The sequence below is a fragment of the Hemicordylus capensis genome, chromosome 6, assembly GCF_027244095.1.
Source record: "Hemicordylus capensis ecotype Gifberg chromosome 6, rHemCap1.1.pri, whole genome shotgun sequence".
In the NCBI taxonomy this organism is placed as follows: Eukaryota; Metazoa; Chordata; class Lepidosauria; order Squamata; family Cordylidae; genus Hemicordylus; species Hemicordylus capensis.
In genome coordinates this window covers 45,014,234-45,034,529 of record NC_069662.1, presented here as the reverse complement: position 1 = coordinate 45,034,529, position 20,296 = coordinate 45,014,234, and the positions used below count along the sequence as shown (strand labels likewise).

At 45.9% G+C, this 20,296-nt stretch overlaps 1 protein-coding gene across 3 annotated transcripts in view; it reads right to left on the bottom strand.

Moving 5' to 3' along the window:
* ASIC2 (acid sensing ion channel subunit 2) overlaps positions 1–20,296 on the bottom strand; it is a 528,145-nt gene that overhangs the window by 19,418 nt on the left and 488,431 nt on the right. For all 3 annotated transcript variants that reach the window (XM_053260546.1, XM_053260548.1, XM_053260547.1), the window contains exon 4: positions 1,780–1,930. In XM_053260546.1, the coding sequence (XP_053116521.1) occupies positions 1,780–1,930 (151 nt within the window). The remainder of the gene's footprint in view (positions 1–1,779; positions 1,931–20,296) is intronic.

The window sequence follows — 20,296 nt, the reverse complement described above, 5'->3', positions numbered from 1 at the left end:
CTACTGTAAAAAAGAGTCAAGCTAGATTAACTTGAACACACCAAAGAAGGACCATGTGAATCAGTCTTTTAGCTGGGCTTAGGTGCCAGGACAAGCCCAGCATGGTCTAAAATCTGGAGCCTTTGTGATACCAAGAGAGGGGACTCAGCCTCTGCATCCCCACCAACGTCTGGCCAAAAAGGGAACTGAAATGGAACCAGCCAGCAGTGCTAGCTTGGTGGACATGGACACCAGATAGGTAAGGCACTGGCCCAGTGGACCAGAAACCGCGGCCGCCACCCTTTCCCCTTCTCCTTTCCTCTCTCCCCTCCCTCTTAGAATGGCTCCTTCCTGCTGGCATCCTCCTCTAACAACATGCCCCTCCTTTGCTTGCTGCCTGCAGCTTGCGTCCATCCATCAGATGCGAGTTGGAGACAGCAAGGAAGGAAGGAAGGGGTGCACGGCTGGAGGCGGATGTGGCCAGAAAGGAGCGATGCAGCCCTTCCTTGGCTTGCTGCCTTCAGCTCATGTCCATCCATCAAACTGAAGGCAGCAAGCCAAGGGAGGGGAGCGTTGCTGGAGGAGGACTTGAACACTGTGCACCCAACAGGGAGAAGCCCCAGTGCCTGCCTGGGCTCGGCTGGCTGGCTGCAGCGTTGAGCCAGCAGCAACAGCAGCGGCATGTCTCTTCATTTCCCCCTTCCACTGGCTGCCATTCCCATGCTTGGAGGGAAAGGGAGCCAGGGAAAGTGAGGAATGGAGCTTAATATCACAGCAGCCAGTGACAGAGAGCCTAGGCAACCACTGGCCCTCTTCACGCAGCTTCCCACTGAGCACGGTCCGGCCACCCGCAAAAAGCCACTTGAACCTCAATAGGCCAGAAAAGCTTTTGTGATAAGGTGTGACCTTTAAAAAAAAAAAAGTATAGGTTAGACTTAAGACGTGCTTCTCTGGGCAGGACAACAAAAGGACTCTGCTGCTATGGCTGTTCATGCTATTCCTTGCCACTAGGGGTGTGCACAGACAGGTTTTCCCAGTTTGGCCTGAATTTGGACGGAACTTTGGGTCCCACAAATGGGTTCGGACGAACCGACTGGCTGGGCTAGTTGGTCAGACCAGCTTGAACCGGTTCGATGGCTGGTGAGGGCGACGCCAGGCGCGTGACTGGAGAGGATCCTTTAAGAGTAAATCAAATGGCTCTTACTGGCGGTACGGCCGCTCCAGGAAGCTTCAAAGTGTTTTGGTGGTGCTCCCCGCAGCAGCCTGCACGGCAGCAGTGGCACAGCTCCAGCACTCACCTGGCCTCCACACATGCATGAAGGACAGGCGAGTGCCAGAACTGTGCCACCTGCACGGTTGCAAGGGCAGGGGGGAGAGTGCCACTACCACACCTGGAAGCTGCTTGGAGCAGCGGTGCCGCTAGAAAGGACTGTTTGATTTACTATTAAAGGTGTCTCTCTCGCCGCCGCTCCAGCCCCCAATGCCATCCTCACCAGTGGTTTGAACCTCTGAACCGGTTTGCTTTGAACTGGGTTTAGTTCGGTCTTGGACCAGCCCTCTTTCCTGAAGGGCGGTCCGGTTCAGAATTGAACTGCTTGAACCGTCCCAGTTCACAGTGGACCGATTCGGGTCAAACCGTTTCTTGCACACGCCTACTTGCCACAGACTGCCTCACCTTCACCTTCACCCATCCATCCAGTTTTGTTTCACTTCCTCATGCCTCTGGCTTGACAAGAGCTACTTCTGAAACCAGAGGAAAGGCACCCGTGAGGCTGTTGCAGCCAATCCCCCAAGACATACCTGGCATGTGAACCATTTTGCAGTTGCAATTTTCCACCACATAGCGGGTCTCGCAGTCTATTCTGCACGCAGTAATGCTATAGATGGGAAAGAAGTCCAGGCCGAAGTCCGACGAACGGCACGAGCCCCACGGAGGCGGAAGGTACGTCAGCTGCAAGAAAAGAGAGAAAACTCCAATCAGCATGTGGCTAGGAGTCACTTCCTCTGAGGGAAAAAAAATGAAATTCAGCCCCTAAAGACAGAAAATCTTAAGCTTAAGGAGTAGCTTAAGTAAGGCTATCCTCCCTACCTCATTACCCTGTGGTGAAATTCATGTCCCTTTCATATGACTGAGGCAGAACTTACAAGCTCACTCCAGTCTAGTACTAAGCATCTTTACTTGGAAGCAGTGTTCTCTCTAGTGTTTTTTTTTTTAATCTCTGTGCAGAATGAGTTGTGTTCTGGGCAGCAGTATTAAGGCATTGTATGAGCATATGCACTCAGCATGGGGCCTTCCTGATTCAACCTGAGTGGGATCGAAAATTAACTGAGCTGACATCAAAAAACTTGAGAGCGCATGCACGTGCGTACACCTTAGAGGGAACACTGCTTGGAAGGAAGTCCCACTGAGTTCAAGATGACTTACTTCCTGATAAACAGTTAGGACTGCAGCCCTAAATTATGTTTCTTGCAGTCCAGATCCTTACAGCTTATTCTCTCTGTGCTCTCACAGTCACTTGTCTGGTCACCTGTAGTAAGCAAGAATGACTGCAAAACAAAATGAACAGATTCCAACTATGCACACATACCACATTTAATGCACCACTGTATTAGGCACAACTGAACTAGTACAATTGTAAACTCCTATTAATAGCTGGCAATAGTAGATCCACGTGTATATCAAGTCCTCCATGTATATCAAGTCCATAGAAGTATTATGAGATCCACAAGAAGTTCACAAGAGTGAACTCCATTTTGAATGTTACTTTTTTTATCAATTGGAAACATAGAAGATGTACTGAGAAATCCTTCTGAATGCAGAAGCTTCCAAACAAGATGTGGAAAATAAATATCATTAACACAAGAACAATTGAATTTAATGCCAAATAATTTCCAAAGGCTCCTTCTGGCTGCCAGCTAAATTCTTATGCAACTTTCTACCCATTTGGAGTAAATATCTCAGTTTGCATTGTACTATCTGGTGAGTAAGGATGATGCCAGAGCAGTCAGGCTGAGAAGCTTTTGTATACTGGGAAGATAGCTGGTTCGTTTTTAGGTTGTCAACATGCCACAAAGGCCCAATGTGGGCTAGTCAATATCTTTATAGCTACTAACTTGGGTGGACTTATTTACAAATGCTTATTTGAAAGTATACTTTTTGCTTATTTGCAAATAAAATACAAATTTAATATCCTTTGGGGAAAAGCACAGCGGACAAAGGAATTAAAAAGATGAAGCTATATAAAAGTAGCTTATAGCTTCATTTATACAAGGTGGTCCTGACAAGCTATGGTATCAAAGTGGTTCTTGAATTTTAAATAAACCTTAAACCACAAGAAAACAAAGAGAGTACTCTAGGAAAGTGCTGAAACAAACTGTTACACCAACTTGGATTTCAAGATGAGAATTCCCACATGCACATTTGGCTTAGAATTTCTCACCGCCTTATCTCAGTTAATTTCAGCTCTATGAATGTGAGAGTCTCGTCTCTCCAACTTTTAAGTGCTGGATCAACAGAGGAGGAAGTCCTGCACCAAAGCCCACCCCTGCCTCCCCACTGGCCCAAAGGGTGAAGCTCTGAGCATTAGTGCAGAGGCTTTTAGTGGACAAATCAAGAATTTCTTTATGACAGTGACTAAGTGCCTTTAGAGGGCCTCCACGCCTCATTTACATTCCTCCAGCAAAATAATAGTGCGGCATCTGCCGCCGTTTAGTCATCTGGAGTGGGAGAGCGACACCCATATGTTGCAGACGGTACAATAAAGGAGAATAAATAATCGTCATCTCCAATGACCTCGGCGTCTGCTCCAGCCCTGCTTCTACACAAATCTTTTTAAGTTTTTAAATTATGTTTGCATTGTAGGTGATGGAATCGGAAATGATGGAATGATCACATATTCAGTTGGAGTTTCTCGCCTAGCTAGCTTTGGCTTTGAGCCACAATGCTTCTGAGTAGGCCTAGCGTCTGTGGGAACAGCACAGACTGAATGCTTAATTATACCCTCCACGATGCGCCTTGATACACAGTGCTGTTAGATCCAGGTCATGCCAGAGTCTAGATCAGGAGTGTGTGTGTTCTCTGTCCTTGGATCTAGCAGTTGCTAGAACTGAAACCATGGCTTGAAACATAGCAGGCTGAGGGTACGTCTCTGCTGACCAGGTAAGGCTTAGAAGACAAGCGCCTAGTATTTATGCCAGACCTGGCTAATCATAGGAAGCTGCCATATACTGAGTCAGGCCATAGATCCATCTAGCTCAGTATTGTCTACACAGACTGGCAGCAGCTTCTCCAAGGTTGCAGGCAGAAATCTCTCTCAGCCCTGTCTTGGAGAAACCAGGGAGGGAACTTGGAACCTTCTGCTCTTCCCAGAGTGGTGGCTCCATCCCCTGAGGGGAATATCTTCCTGTGCTCACACTTCTAGTCCCCCATTCATATTCAGCCAGGGCGGACCCTGCTTATCTAAGAGGACAAGTCATGCTTGCTACCACAAGACCGGCCCTCCTCTCCAATCGAGAGGCTTCATCCTGCGTGACAATTGCATTGATTGATATTGCTTGCCCTGATTCCTTCTGTGGGCTCTGAGGCCAAACTGTACATAACACCAGATAGCTCACCAGGACAGGATCCAGTCTCAAACTGTGTACAGTCTAATTTCAGTGGTTTAGCCCAAACCTCTGGGCACATGGCCACCCAAGAGATCTGGGCAGCTCCACTGTACAAGTGCAGCTACTGGTGTCAACAGTCCAAAGATCCCAAAGGCTTTAATAAGTCAATAAATATAGCACGGAATATTGCCTCCTTGAGTGAGAGATGAGCACTTGGGCACAGCTCCTCACAGGGGGGACATTTATTCACCCAGTTTTCTGAGAACAGGGGGAAAGGTGGCTCAAAATCCCCTCTTCCAAAGTTGCCTGCCAACAAATCCAGTCACATATTGGTAGACCTATAATATTTGTAGATTTAGTTAGAAGACTGCATTACACAGAGGAGCCCATTTTACTAGATACCTCCTGGCATGGATCTTAATTATGTGATTAAGGAAAAGCAAATGGCAGAAGCTGACCTCAATTCTATACATCTTATTGGTGACCTGACACTGCTAACCAGGTCTCCTTTGTAACAGGTTCAAGCCCCCTAGGCCACAACATTCCTTGCTCATCTCCAACTCTGCCCCTACTACTCTCAGGATAGGTTCATACCAATTGGTGATCCATACCAAATTGTCTCTGGGTGTGCAGAGATCCCTCACATGCTCATGGCCCAGTTACACTCATGTAGAACATTGAAGGTCGAAGCCAGATGGCCTGATTGTATGAGACAGCACAGCCACATAAGTATGGCTCATGTGAGCACAGACTTTTTCTGAGCTGCAGTGGTTATGCAGATGGACAACCCCCATGTGGAAACACCTGTTCAAACCATCAGTACCTCTACACAATCTCAGCCAGGTTGCAAATCTGCTGGTGGTCCTGGAGGCCACTACATGGGGACTGCAAGTCCTCAGAAACAGCCTTACTACCCTGGCCCAGTTTTTTGCTTGCCCTCACTGCTAAGACTATGTGGGTGGGGTATTTGCCCTGCTTGGGCTCTACCCAAGGGGAGTTTTGTCTATGGGCCAAGGCCCTGCCTGTGAAAGCAGGGCAGAAGAGGCCCCTACTGTCTTTCCACCCCTCCATGGCCATCTGGCTCCGACCCTCAAAAGTGTAAACATTTCTCTGCAAAAAAAAGAGAGAGAGAGATGGGAGTCATGGCAGGTCTTGGAAGGAGACTTTCCTTTGTCAACAGCTGGTCGGCCGTACAAAGAGTGATAATATTGCCAAGCCCCCAAATAATTACTTTGCTTTAGACACTGTGTTCTGATCAATGGGCCTCGCCATTTCCCTTGTTGTGTCTCAAGCAACTGCATTATCACCCGAGCGTGTCTCTATTAGTAGCATCTTAAACAAGCACTGCCAAAAGAGAGATTAGAAGGAAGAGATGCTCCATTTCCTCAAAGCTACTATCGAGGGCCAAGTGCCGTCTGGGTGGCATTTTGCCAGGGGCCAAGTGCAAAGGAGCAAAGCTACAATCCAAATCCCAAGGGTCATGCTATCCTGTGCCTTTGGTGTTCTCCTCCCTTCTGAAGCATTACATGTCACCATGACAGGATGCGCAATGCTCTGTGGGGCGTTTCATTGGAATGAAATAAATAATGATCATCATCATAATACACATTATCTAGCATTTACACAGCACTGTAGCATGTTGAAAGTGCTTTGCAAACATTACCTTAGTAATCTTTACAACATTTATGTGGGGGAGGCCAGTATGGTTATGCCCACAGTGCAGACAACAGGAGCTGGGGCTGAAGCTGAGAAATAATAGTTTCTCTGAAGCCATTTAGTAAGCACATCACTGAGGTTTGGCTGAGATTTGAACTGAGGAGCTTTCCGCCTCATGACTCACACCCTTAGCCACACCACCACTCATATATGTAACTACACATCTGGCATGGACCTAACACATCATCCATATGTTAGGGCTTCCTATAGCTAAAAGCATGGATGCTTATTAAGGAATAACCCCATTTCGATAGAAATGTTTTGACATTTCGAGTGCCATTTTGGAGGCCTGTTTCCCCTTGCTGACTGGTTTTCTGGCACTGGCTTCTGATTGGCTTGCAATCTCCTTGCTTCTTGGTTGGCTTGTTATCATCATCAATTTTATTACAGCCATTGGCCAGCAGAAATAGAAATAACAAACATGTCCAATACAACAATGATAAACACAATAAAACAAAATAGTCTTTCATAAGAAATTAGTTTAAAAACCATAAACAGCTTCCACAATTAAGCACTTAGTTGAGACCTTAACCTAATGGCAATATAGAAAAAATTAGCTACAATTTTTGTAATCTCAGGGCTTACATCTGTGAGAATTGGCTTGTTATCATACAAATCAAGTGTTGTCATGGGCAACTATGTCTCCATTGGCTCGGGGCAGGAAGGAGGGAGCAGGGAACACTTTTGGAGGGATTTAAAAATGTATTCAAAGGGACTGGGAGGAAGAGAGAGCACTTATGCCTCTCTTGAAGAGAAAGGAAAGGAGGAAGGAAGGTTTGAGTTTCTAGCTTTCTTTTCTCAGCACCAAGTATAATATGCTGTGCTATTGCTGCTATAACTATCTGGTTTTGCTGGATCTCAGATTGACAAAGGCAGAACTTGGGTACCTTCCTTCATTGGGTTGTGGTTTGTTTTGTTTGTGAGATAGTGTTTGGCAAGAAATGGATTGTGGCAGCTCTCGCTCTCTCTCTGTGCTATTTCTCGGTGATTGCTGTGATGAGCTCCATGTCTGACCTTGAGATTAACTCAAAATGTGGCTGAAGTTGAGCTTATGGCTATGCTTGCTACTATGGGTGCTGCTGTGGCAGCTGTTGAAATACTAGGAAGTAAGGAGTCACAGTCACCTTAAGTGGCGCAGTGGGGAAAATCTTTGACTAACAAGCAGAAGGTTGCCGGTTTGAATCCCCGCAGGTACTATATTCGGCAGCAGCGATATAGGAAGATGTTGAAAGGCATCATCTCATACTGCACAGGAGGAGGCAATGGTAAACCCCTTCTGTATTCTACCAAACAAAACCACAGGGCTCTGTGGGTGCCAGGAGTCAAAATTGACTTGACGGCACAATTTAAGGAGTTATAATTGTGTGAGAGAGAGCATCTTGTGCCAAGGATGTTACTGCAGTGCAAGCACTCTGGCTGACAGTGGATTCTGGGTCAGTGATTCTTTTTTGGCCATTTGGACTGTGTTTGAAATGTCTGTTCTGTGTTGGGAGGGACAGATTCCCTTTTACTGTTTGCTTTTGCACTGTTTTTCAAGGCCAGGTTGCAAGATGCATTCAACTGAGAGTGCAGCTTATTCCGGCCATAAGGAACAATAGAGAAACTCAAAACACTGCACTGTTCCCCGTGGGTCACTCCTAGGGACAGCAAAATGGGTTGTGTGGTAGGGCATGGTGGGTGCTACCTACCACCATCCCACAAAAAAAATGGGCAAGCAGATAATTTAAAACCTTTTCCCAAAACCCCCATAGGATCATATGAATATTTGAGGGAAAAGTTAAAAATTTGTTTAAAATTTCCCTATGGCCGAAACACTTGAAATGTTTTGAGTTGTTTTGTTGAGACGGCTGGCTTGGCCGCTGTTTTTATGAACGTTTCTACAGTTTTGTTTTTCATTCTTGAAATGAAATGCAGAATCCGCTTCGTGCACATCCCTAATGATTACCCCCCTTCTTACTGAACACTTTGAAAGATATTCCACCACCACGGTGAATGGACTAATTGCTGTATTTCCAATCAGTAAGAACTTTGGAATGAGGAAATGGCAGATTGGAAGAGGGTTAAGCACACCTCCTTTGCAGCTTCTCTGCTTGCAACTGCCTTCTCCCAAGGCTGCTTTCCCAAAAATAAAACCATGATTAGTGGTCTCTAATATGTGTGTTTGCACATATTGTACAGTTAGCTCCTTCCTATGGGGCATTATTTTGCTGTAGTCAAGCCTCCCCACCCCCACCATCTTGTACTCTATTCCTCCCTGTGGCTCTGTAACCTATTAAAGAAAGCCCACAGCATTACCCTCTCTCAGCTCCAAAATGTTATTTCCAAACAGAGCTACATTTCATGTAACCCTCTTCACACCCAGTATGAACAGCAACAATATTTTCCCCAAACCACAACTGCTGTGATGAGATACCATGATTTCTTTCCTGCTCTGACACACAACAATTTATCCCCCATTCCTTCCTTCCCACCTCTTGTTTCCCTTTTATCTTCTTCTATCATGTTCCTTTTAATCTTACTTATCCAGCTGAAAACAGAAGACTGGATTTTCAATCCCTCCACAGAGGCCGAAGTCTAACAGGGATATAGCTTAATTATTAGAAGCCTCTTTTCTTCTTGAAGGGTACAAGCTCTTGTATCACTCAGAGGGCATTACATCCCTGTTACAGGGACAAGAATAGCCCTGTTGAACAAGTTCTTGTCCTAAAGTTAGTTGTAATTGTTCTTTTCTATTCGTATGTGTTATAGTTATGGATAATAAAACATCTTTTAAAAACTATTTATACAAAAACAAACAAAACCTCCCAGCAATGGTATCTCTGTCAGGATACCTTTCAATATACACCAAAGCTGCTGATTCCTATGCGGAAGCACAGACATTAGAACATGGGAGTGAGCAAGTGAGGTTCAAATGAGGTTCGTGAGTGAGCAAGTGAGGTTCAAATGAAATTGCCAATGCTTCTCCTTACTAGTAGGAGGGGTGGAAGAGCCCCTTGCCAAGCCTTAAAGGGGCATGAGTCAGTGGGCAGAGCCAGGTTGCTGGTCCTTCAGCCCCAGCTCAGTTCACAGTGTGGTCCCTGTTAAAAATTAAGAGCTCAACCAAGGCCTTCAAAGATGCAAGAAGTGGACAACTTCAAATCTATAAATTCTAGGCAAGGGAAAATACACGTCTGATGTCTCCAGCGCGCTGCCATGCCTAGACCACAGAAGGGAGCTGTCTGCCTATCCTTTCCTTCCCACAAGGTTGCAAAACAGTTGCCTTTTGCTCCAAGTGAACTAATAGCCAGAAATCTGGGTTCATTAATGAGACACTGCACAGGAACGTACAAACAGAATTGCTGCAATACTCACATGATTTCCCAAAGCAGCCTTCACACAACATGCCACTCTGTCACTCAGGTGTCATTAGTAGGCTGCAGCCCTGAGCTACAGTTTGCTCATTCATTTGTCCCTTGCCATCCCCTTCTGCCATCTCCCAAGGAAGGCAGCTTACACCGTTGTTCTTGAATTAGTTCCCTCCACACCTTCTTGTCTACAGGGAATGTAATATATTGTGGTGGGTTGTTGTTGTTGTTTTTTTTTTTAAATGGCATTACTGCAAAGGCCAGACAGTTTATGTAGACAGCAGAATCAAGTGGCAAAACTTTTCCTATGTCCAAGTGACTCTTCCAAGTCACTAGAAGTAGCAGGTGGGTAGGGTTGCCAACATTTCATTGCCAGAATGAGGGACACAAGTTTGAGGGGACTGGCTGGGGTGGCCCAGGAGGTATATGAAATGGTAATCAAGAGCCTGAGTATCATTGATGTATATGTGATTGAACTATATGCTACTGAATATTTATTGTTATTTATTTATTGGATTTTTATACCACCCTTCCTAAATTGGCTCAGGGCGGTTGCCAGCATTGTTATTATTTAAAACCTATTCAAGTTACACCACCTTTCAACCAAAACCTTCTCAAAATAGGAAGCTGCTCCCCCCACCACCAAAATGAGGGACAAATGCTGCCCCTATAGGGACCAACATTTCATCCCTGAAATGAGGGACATCCTGCATAATGAGGGACAGTTGGCAACCCTACAGGTGGGAGACCACATTTCTGAATGCACCCCAACCCACTTCCCTGTGTTTAGAAATGTAGCCTGTCAAGGAGATGGGTTCAGACCAGCCTTCTCCCCAAGGTATTATTTTTCTATGTGCAGTGGATTTTTTTCTTCTCACAGAAGAGAACAAACCTGAAATCCCACCCCATCACTCACTCTGAAGAGAACATAAGAACAGCCCTGCTGGATCAGGCACAAGGCCCATCTAGTCCAGCATCCTGTTTCGCACAGTGGCCCACCAGATGCCAATGGAAGCCACAGGCAGGAGTTGAGGGCATGCCCTCTCTCCTGCTTTACTCCCCTGCAACTGGTACCCAGAGGCACCCCGCCCCTGAGGCTGGAGGTGGCCTACAGCCCTCTGACTAGTAGTTGTTAGTAGACCTCTCCTCCATGAAGTTATCCAAACCCCTCTTAAAGCCTTCCAGGTTGTTGGCTGTCACCACATCTTGAGGCAGAGAATTCCACAAGTTGATTATGCCTTGTGTGAAAAAGTACTTCCGTTTGTTGGTTCTAGATTTCCTGGCAATCAATTTCATGGGATGACCCCTGATTCTAGTGTTATGGGAGAGGGAGAAAAATTTCTCTCTATCCACTTTCTACACACCATGCATGATTTTATAGACTTCTATCATGTCTCCCCGCAGTCGTCTTTTTTCTAAACTAAATAGCCCCAGGTGTTGTAGCCTAGCCTCATAAGAAAGGTGCTCTAGGCCCCGATCATCTTGGTTGCCCTCTTCTGCACCTTTTCCAGTTTTACAATGTCCTTTTTTAGATGTGGTGACCAGAATTGTACACGGTACTCCAGGTGTGGCTGCACCATAGTTTTGTATAAGGGCATTATAATAATAGCAGGTTTATTTTCAATACCCTTCCTAATGATCCCTAGCATGGAATTGGCCTTTTTTTTACAGCTGCCACACACTGAGTCAACACTTTCAACAAGCTGTCCACCACGACCCCAAGATCCTTCTCCTGGTCAGTCACCGACAGCTCAGATCACATCAGCATATACTTGAAGTTGGGGTTCTTTGTCCCAATGTGCATCACTTTACACTTGCCAACACTGAACCGCATTTGCCACTTTGTCGCCCACTCCCCCAGTTTGGAGAGATCCTTTTGGAGCTCTTCACAATCAGTTATGGATTTAACCCGAAAGAGTTTGGTAACATCTGCAGATTTGGCCACCTCACTGCTTACCCCTACTTCTAGATCATTTATGAATAAATTAAAAAGCACCGGTCCCAGTACAGATCCCTGGGGGACCCCACTTCTTACTTCCCTCCATTGCGAAAACTCTCCATTTATATCTACCCTCTGTTTCCTGTCTTTCAACCAGTTCGCAATCCACACATGTACTTGTCCCCTTATCCCATGACCGCTAAGTTTCCTGAGGAGTCGTTGATGAGGAACTTTGTCAAAAGCTTTCTGGAAGTCCAGGTATACTATGTCAACTGGATCACCTTGATCCACACACTTGTTGACACTCTCAAAGAACTCCAAAAGGTTGATGAGGCAAGATTTACTTTTGCAGAAGCCATGCTGGTTCACTCCCAGCAGGGCCTGTTCTTCTATGTGCTTTACAATTTTATCCTTGAGGATGCTTTCCATCAATTTGCCTGGAACAGATGTTAAGCTGTCTGTAATTTCCCGGATCACCCCTGGATCCCTTCTTGAAAATCAGTGTTACATTTGCTACTCTCCAGTCCTCTGGTGCAGAACCTGATTGCAGGGATAAGTTATATATTTTAGCAAGGAGGTCAACAATTTCACATTTGAGTTCTTTGAGGACTCTTGGATGCATGCCATCCGGCCCTGGTGATTTGTTAGTTTTCAGTTTTCCCAGACAGTTTAGAACATCATCTCTCGTCACTTCTATCTGGCTCAGTTCTTTAGCTGCCATCCCCGAAAAGCCTGGTTCAGGAACAGGTATATGCTCAGTATCCTCTGCCGCGAAGACGGACACAAAAAACTCATTTAGCTTCTCTGCAACCTCCATATCCTCCTTACTAATCCTTTTCACTCCCTCATTGTCTAATGGTCCGACTGCCTCCCTGGCAGGTTTCCTGCTTCTGATGTATTTGTTATTCCCCTTGATGCTTTTAGCTAAATGCTCCTCAAACTCTCTTTTCGCCTCCCTTATTGTTGCCTTGCATTTCTTTTGCCAGAGTTTGTGTTCCTTTCTGTTCTCTTCATTTGGACAGGCCTTCCAATTTAGGAAGGAAGTCTTCTTCCCTTTTATGGCTTCCTTGACAGTACCCGTTAGCCATGCTGGCATCTTCCTGGACTTAGTGGTACCTTTCCTCTTTTTGGGTATACAATCTAACTGGGCTTCTAGTACTGTGGTTTTGAGTAAACTCCATGCACTCTGGAGCGAAGTGACTCTCCTGATTTTCCTTACAGCTTCCTTTTCACTATACTCCTCATTTTAGAGAAGTTTCCTCTTCTGAAATTCAAAATGTCTGTGTTAGACTTCCTTGGTGATTCTCTCCCCACATGTATGCTGAATTTGATGGCACTATGGTCACTGTTCCCTAAAGAGTCGATGACGCTGACATCACGCACCAGATCCTGGGTGCCACTCAGAATTAAGTCCAAGGTTGCCTTCTCTCTGGTCGGTTCCAAGACCAACTGTTCTAGGGCACAGTCATTTATTGTATCTAGAAATCTGACCTCTTTGTCATGACCTGACTGTGAATTTACCCAGTCTATGTGTGGGTAATTGAAGTCACCCATGATTACAGCCCTGCCTCTCCTTGACGCCTTCCTGATTTCCTGCTGCAACTCCCAGTCACTGTCAGTGTTTTGATCAGGAGGGCGATAGCACGTCCCCAGTAACACGTTCCCTTTCAGGCCTTGTATGGTCACCCACAGGGTTTCTGTGGAGGACTCCAGTCCACCTAGGTTTTCTAGCTTGTCAGAGTCTATGCCTTCTTTAACATACAGTGCTACTCCACCTCCAAGGCGCTCCTCCCTGTCCTTTCTATAGAATTTATATCCAGGGATAACAGTGTCCCACTGGTTCTCACTGTTCCACCATGTTTCTGTTATGCCCACTATATCTATTTCTGCATTAGCCACCAAGCACTCCAGCTTACTCATTTTGGCTCGGAGGCTTCTGGCATTGGCATATAAGCACCTATACGCTGAATCTCTCACCTGGTGTATGCTATCTTTCTTTTGACTGTTTGACCAGCTGGCACAGTCTCCCGTCTGCTCTTTATGCGGTACTGCTCTGTCCCCTTCTGTTTTATCTGAATCCTTTGCACCCTCGCACTTTAAATGATGGCTTTTGCTGAACGGGATACTGCCCAGCTCCCATCGGCTGTTCCCCAGGCATCATTTTAAAAGCTGCTCTGCAACATTTTTGATTTTAAGCGCCAGCAGTCTGGTTCCATCTTGGTTCAAGTCCAGCCCGTCCCTTTTGTACAAGCTTTGCTTACCCCAAAATGTATCCCAGTGCCTAATAAATCTAAACCCCTCCTCCCGGCACCAACGTCTCATCCACGCATTGAAACCCCTCAGCTCTGCCTGTCTCACTGTACCTGCATGTGGAACAGGTAGCATTTCTGAGAATGCTACCTTGTGGGTCCTGGACTTCAATATGCTACCTATCAGCCTAAATTTGGCTTCCAGGACCTCCCGACTACATTTCCCCACATCGTTGGTGCCGACATGCACCACGACAGCTGTCTCCTCCCCAGCACTGCCTAAAAGCCTATCTAGACGCTGCATGATGTCCGCAACCTTCGCACCAGGCAAGCAAGTCACCGTGCGGTCAACACGTGTGTCACAAACCCATCTCTCTATACCTCTAATGATCAAATCACCCACTACAAGGAGGCCCCCACCCCCCAGAGGAATAGACCCTGTGCGAGAGGATATGGGCTCATCATCCACGGAAGGGGTCCCTTCTAAAGGAGCATTTCCCTCTTCCTCAGACCGGTGTCCTTCTTGCCCGAGACCCTCATTCTCCCTGACAGCAGAGGAGCTATCAGCCCTGGAGTGGGATGTCTATCACGTCTCTGAAGGTCTCGTCCACATGCCTCTCTGACCTTCTCCAAATCTGCCACCTTGGTCTCAAGGGAACGAACTTGATCCCTGAGAGCCAGGAGCTCCTTGCACCGAGCACACAACCATGACTTCTGCCCATGGGGCAAATAGTCATACATGTGGAACTCTGTGCAATACATTGGGAAGTGCCCTCTCCCCTGCTGGCCTTCTATCTTCATACTGTTTTTGTTGGCTGTTTACAGTATTTAGAGATAACTTATTAGAAGGATAGGTCTCAGCTATAATGGTCAGGTATTTACTGTCCAAGCACCCTTGCCCAAGAATATGAGGAAGAGATTTGGACTTACGTTCTCTTCTCCACCAGTCTCCTTGTGATCACTGGGGCTTGTTCCAGGCTCCCCCGCACACTTCCCGCTAAACTCCTAGGTCCTGTTTGCTATTCCTGTTCGCTATGCTCTCAGTCCTAAACCTCTTATGTAGAGAGTAGTCTTCCAACCGACACAGGATGTAAGTCAAAGGAATGTGGGCCATCCCCCAGCCCTAGCTGACTCCACCCCCTCCAGGCAGGGATAATCAACAAACACTGGAGTTAGCTAACCCTTGCAAATTCTAACCCTTGCAGGGACAAACAACAAACACCAGAGTTAGCTAACCCTTGCAAATTCTAACCCTTGCAGGGACAAACAACAAACACTGGAGTTAGCTAACCCTTGCAAATTCTAACCCTTGCAGGGACAAACAACAAACACCAGAGTTACCTAACCCTTGCAAATTCTAACCCTTGCAGGGACAAACAACAAACACTGGAGTTATCTAACCCTTTCAAATTCTAACCCTTGCAATTACAAACACACACATAGAGATAGGACTTATCCCTTAAACAGAAACCAGCGCCTGAAAATCTCCCCTCCTCCTGTTAGTTGGTATGAAGGGGGGAAGGGCTAGATGCTTAGAAAAGCTTGCTCACCTCCCCAAGATGTGTCTGCTCTTCACCAAGAGGCACAGTCCAGGAACACCTTGCCACTCCATTGTCTTACATATGTAAACTGGTCCAGGCAACCAATAAAATAAGTGAGAAGGGGTTTAAGCAGGTGACCTGGGGGGTGGGAGGAACAGAACAAGACCTTTCCATGGGCAAAGAGGTGAAGAGCTTTTCAGCTATGCAAATCTCCTTCCCAACTGGGTTAGGAAGGAGGTTTGTATCATTATAAATCTTTCTACCTCTTTGCCGGTGGAGGGATCTTGTACCACCTCTCCCCGCACGTGCAGCTTAAGTTCCTTTTACTTACTCCATTCTACACAAGCTCAAGTATTGTTGATTTTCTCTCTTATTCCTGCCTTTGTGTCTTCTCTCATGATATGCTCTGGATAAGCCTCCCCCTGCTCTGTCTGTCAAGTGTGTTTTATCTTGGGATTATTCGACCCTTATACAGGGCTTCTGGGTCAGAGGATATGCCTTGCATTTTCTGTCTCCTCTTCCTAGAAATTAGGCACCAGCATCTGAAATCTTTTTCTCAAGATTTGATGGCCTCCATCCTGTGCGAACAATTCACGAGACGGGTCTCTGAGGCACACTTGAGCCATCCTACCCAATATCGCCACAGCATCTCTAACCTGTTGTTTAATTGAAGCCTCTTAAATTTTTACGACCGAATTGGCAGAAATTGCCATTTTAGGGAACATTTCATCTTCTTTAACACACCTGCCTTTGGCAGTGTAACAAGGCGCAATGGGTCTGTGGAAGAAAGGTTTTCCGACCCCAGTAATTCCTTCCGTTGTGGTATAGCATAGACAATTCAGAGCATATTGATCCCAGAGAACAGGATTTTGAGCAGGAGGCATTATCAGCATCCCTCCTGGCTCCAGCTGCTGTGTACCTGGTGCATTAGCTAGCAAATCTTGTAGGGATTTCTATTGCTTTTGTCATGCAAGCCGTGTGGGCTGCTTTGCTCATGTTTGTGGTTGGTGAATGGAAGCATCTGGCCGGATGAGATGAGCTTTAGTTGCATGCGACGACAACAATGCTGCTCCAGTGCGGAACCTGTTGTCCTTTCCCCCTCCCTTGTTATAAGTAATGAGGACAAGCTGTGCCAGAGACAGCAGAAAACAGTCTCGCCCAGCATGGCAGTCACGGTCCTGGACCCTGCTTGCTCCTGGTTTAGTGTGTCCACCTCTGCTGGTTAAGGCAGCATCAGAGAGTGAGAAACCCAGAAGCTATTCTATACGCTTAGGTGCTACAGTGTACAATGGAAACTTGGGGCATTTTAACACAAGGATTAAAGCCATTTTTAAGGAAACCTTCTTAATTCCTTAAATTTTTTTGAAAATAACTTGAAAATAATTTTTTTGGAAAAACCTGCACTGGTCAGAAATCTCATCTGAATCATAGATGCCTCTCTTGTGCTTTTCCTTCCGTGTTAAGAGCAACCACACATTCACATAAGCAAGACAAGTGAGCCTCGAAGGCAATTTAAGCTTTGCATGGTAAAACACCTTCCCTGCAGCCTATCTATATATTATAGACTTAAACAGTTCTAATATTTATTCCTTCTCCCTGGAGAACCCTGGGAGCTAATTCTGTGAGGTGGGGTGAACACTAGGGATCTCTTATTCTCTGCACCCTTCCCAAACTACAATTCCCAGGATTCTTTGTGGGAGGGAAGGGGGAACCAATAACAATTCCATCAGTATAAACATCAATAAAGGTTTGTAGTATAGATGTTTGTCTTCACTGTGATTCACAACCCATCAATTAGGGGAACAATGGAGGAACCTTTCATGCTGATTGTCACTGCACACACATGCATCCCTCCCTAGTCCCAAGAGCCCAGAGCAATTATGCTCAAGTAAGATATGGTGCAGCCCGGCAGCTGCCGGTGTTTAAATTAAGGCTGAATTCAGATATGGTGGGAGTAATGCTAGTGAGTAATACCAGCAGCCTTGAGGGAATTTGCCTGTGATAGCTGGGGTGGCAGCTAACCTATCTGAGCAGGTAAAAAGACTAGGAATACTCCTGGACCCAGGCTTGCCTCTTGACAAGCAGCAGGCTGCTAGCTGTTGCTAGGAGTGTAAAAGCTCTCTCCCCTTCTGGACAAGACAGACCTTGCTATGCTGATTCATGTTTCTGTAACTTCCAAGCTTGACTACGGTAACATGTTCTATGTGGGACTGCCCTTGAAGACAACCAGTTTGGACTGGTAAAGGATGCCGCTGCATGCCTTTTGTTAGCTATAGAGAGGTGTGCTGACATTCAACCTGTTTTGTACCACTTACATTGAACTTGGAAGCAATTTGGTGACCAATTGAAAGTGCTGGTTTTAACTTTTCTATATGTAGCCATGATCCAACTGAGTGAGGTTAATTAATGTTCTTTGATGCTCATTGCTTGCAATAAGCAAGGATGGCAGCTGTATTTTAATTATTTATCTACTTTCATACTGCTTTTCTGATTGAAATCACCCAAACTTGTGTACAATTGCAAAATAAAACAAAAACAGCATAAAAGCAGTATAAAAATCATGAACACAAGATCATTAACCACAAACATCCAGTACAGATCAAATTACAGCAGTTAATGCAACATGGGAACACTGTAAGTTACCTCCCTTAGGGGATGGAGGTGCTCTGGAAAGAGCATCTAGGTTCCAAGTTCCCTCCCTGGCATCTCCAAGATAGGGCTGAGAGAGATTCCTGCCTGCAACCTTGGAGAAGCTGCTGCCAGTCTGTGTAGGCAATACTGAGCTAGAAAGACCAATGGTCTGACTCGGTATATGGCAGCTTCCTATGTTCCCCCTAGAAACATCTGCCAATCTTTTTGAATGTGGACATGAGATTACTTGTCCTGCAGGATTATTACCCATCACTTCTGATGTGATTTGGTTATTTCCCACAGGAGTCCAGCTTAATGCCTTTCCCAAAGGCCTCATCTGCTATTGGCTTTCTTTTGTGTCTTTTTCCTCCCACTCCCATTCTTTCTTCCCCGCTGCTCTCTTTGCCTGAACACTCTCTACCCTCCACCTTTGTCCTGCTGTTTCTCTCTTCTCTTTCAAGTCCCTCATCAAAGCCTTTCATGGATCAACACAGCCTCACCTCCTCTGCATCTTCAACTGCCACCTGATTCCCCCATTCCTGACTTGCAAATGTGCAATTTTTGTGAATATTGCCATAAAGATTTCCTCTTCCAATGTCAGGAGAGATGGAACATTTCAACTGAATATTTCAAGCCAAACATAATTGGACCTAATTGGGACTGGTATGATCTTATCTGTTCCTGAAACATCTCCAAACCCTTAAATCTTAAAATCTGAATAAGGGTGAATGGGAGGAAACTGTCAGATTCAACTGCCAACTGTGCGTGCATGCACGCAAGGCAAATCTAGTTAGCCAAGACTTGCACCTATCCAAATTTTTGCAGTTTAAAATTCATTCTAGCTCTACATTCACAAGCCCCAAGGTCTAAACTAGACATAGCATAAAGCTAATTATTACTGCTGCTGGGCTTACCTTAATAATAATTTTTAAAAGGATCAGCCCCTCCCATGGATGGGGACTGTAGCAGGATTATAGGAGGACTTCAGCCTTATCTCTTACCACATTCCTGAGCTGGATCAGGCCCCTACTGGAGCTACGTGCCAAGAAAGAAAGTCCCCATGGGGCCAACTATGCCTGCCCTTTCTTTCCTCACTTTCCCCCTTTGCCGCCATCACCAGTATTATGGTGCTTACACTGGATCCTCCCAGAAGCCACCATTCCACACGCTTCCTAGAATGCACCAGTGAACTGGTGCTACATCATCATGTAGTGCTGGCAGGGGCGGCTGGAGGGAAATGGTGACTGCCAGCCACTAGGAGGACTACTGCTACCCCCCACTGCTTTAGAGCACTGCCATAGAAACCACTGAAATTCCCACCCCATATTCGCCACCTGAGGCAGCAAAAATGAGTGGGGTGGGGTGGGGTGGGGAGACGGGACACTAGCTCAGGCCCTACGTCAGAAAACTGAGGCCAAGTAGACCTTATTGAGAATTTGTGACTGGCACCAACGCAGAGTTTCCCTCATGCATCTTACCAACAATGTCTAGCAAAAGAACTTCATGATGTGACATCAGCGCTTCTCTGCCCTTATTCCAGTTCACTGGCTGCTGCTTGCAAAGGAAACAGTAAGTGCAGTGACATCACGCTACAAGTTTCTTTTACAAGACTTTGCTGGAGGGAGGGGTGAAGATCAACCGTAGCCATGCTGTCTAGTTAGGTCCTCTGATACCAAAATGTCTTGGTTTGGCTCTGCCTATGGGACTACATCTGTGTATCTGCACAGTCTTTAAACTCTTCGTGTAGCAGGCTTCTGAGTTTCTATAACAGCAGATCTACCTGTAGGAACCTGTTTCCATGACCGGACTGCTTTAAAAATGTGCCAAAGACATGCAAGTGTTCTTTCCATAGACAGTTCAAAATGTGCTAGAGATCTGCTCTCAAGGTTAGCAAAGTCAAACTCATTTTGTTTTTAATTTATTTGGGGGCTTGCATTCTAAATCTGCACATTCCAGGTCAGATTTGTGTAATTCCAAACCCACTTCAGATTATATATTCAATGTCTGCAAACAGTGGGCTGGTTCTCACAATCTCCACTACTGCAGGGAAACAGAAACTGGGAGATATGCATGATGAGCCCACTCCCAATTTCCAATCATAAGAACCCGGGAATTTTCAGCAACGGCACTGTTTCAGATAGGCACCATGCCAACTCAACATATAGCCAGGATTTGCAACCAGAGAGCAAATCCTAGATTACTGATCCTGTTTATGTGTCAGGTTGGCATGGTGCCAACCCAACACTGCTGCAACATTTCTGGGTTCTTACCACCAGAGATTGGGAGTGCAGG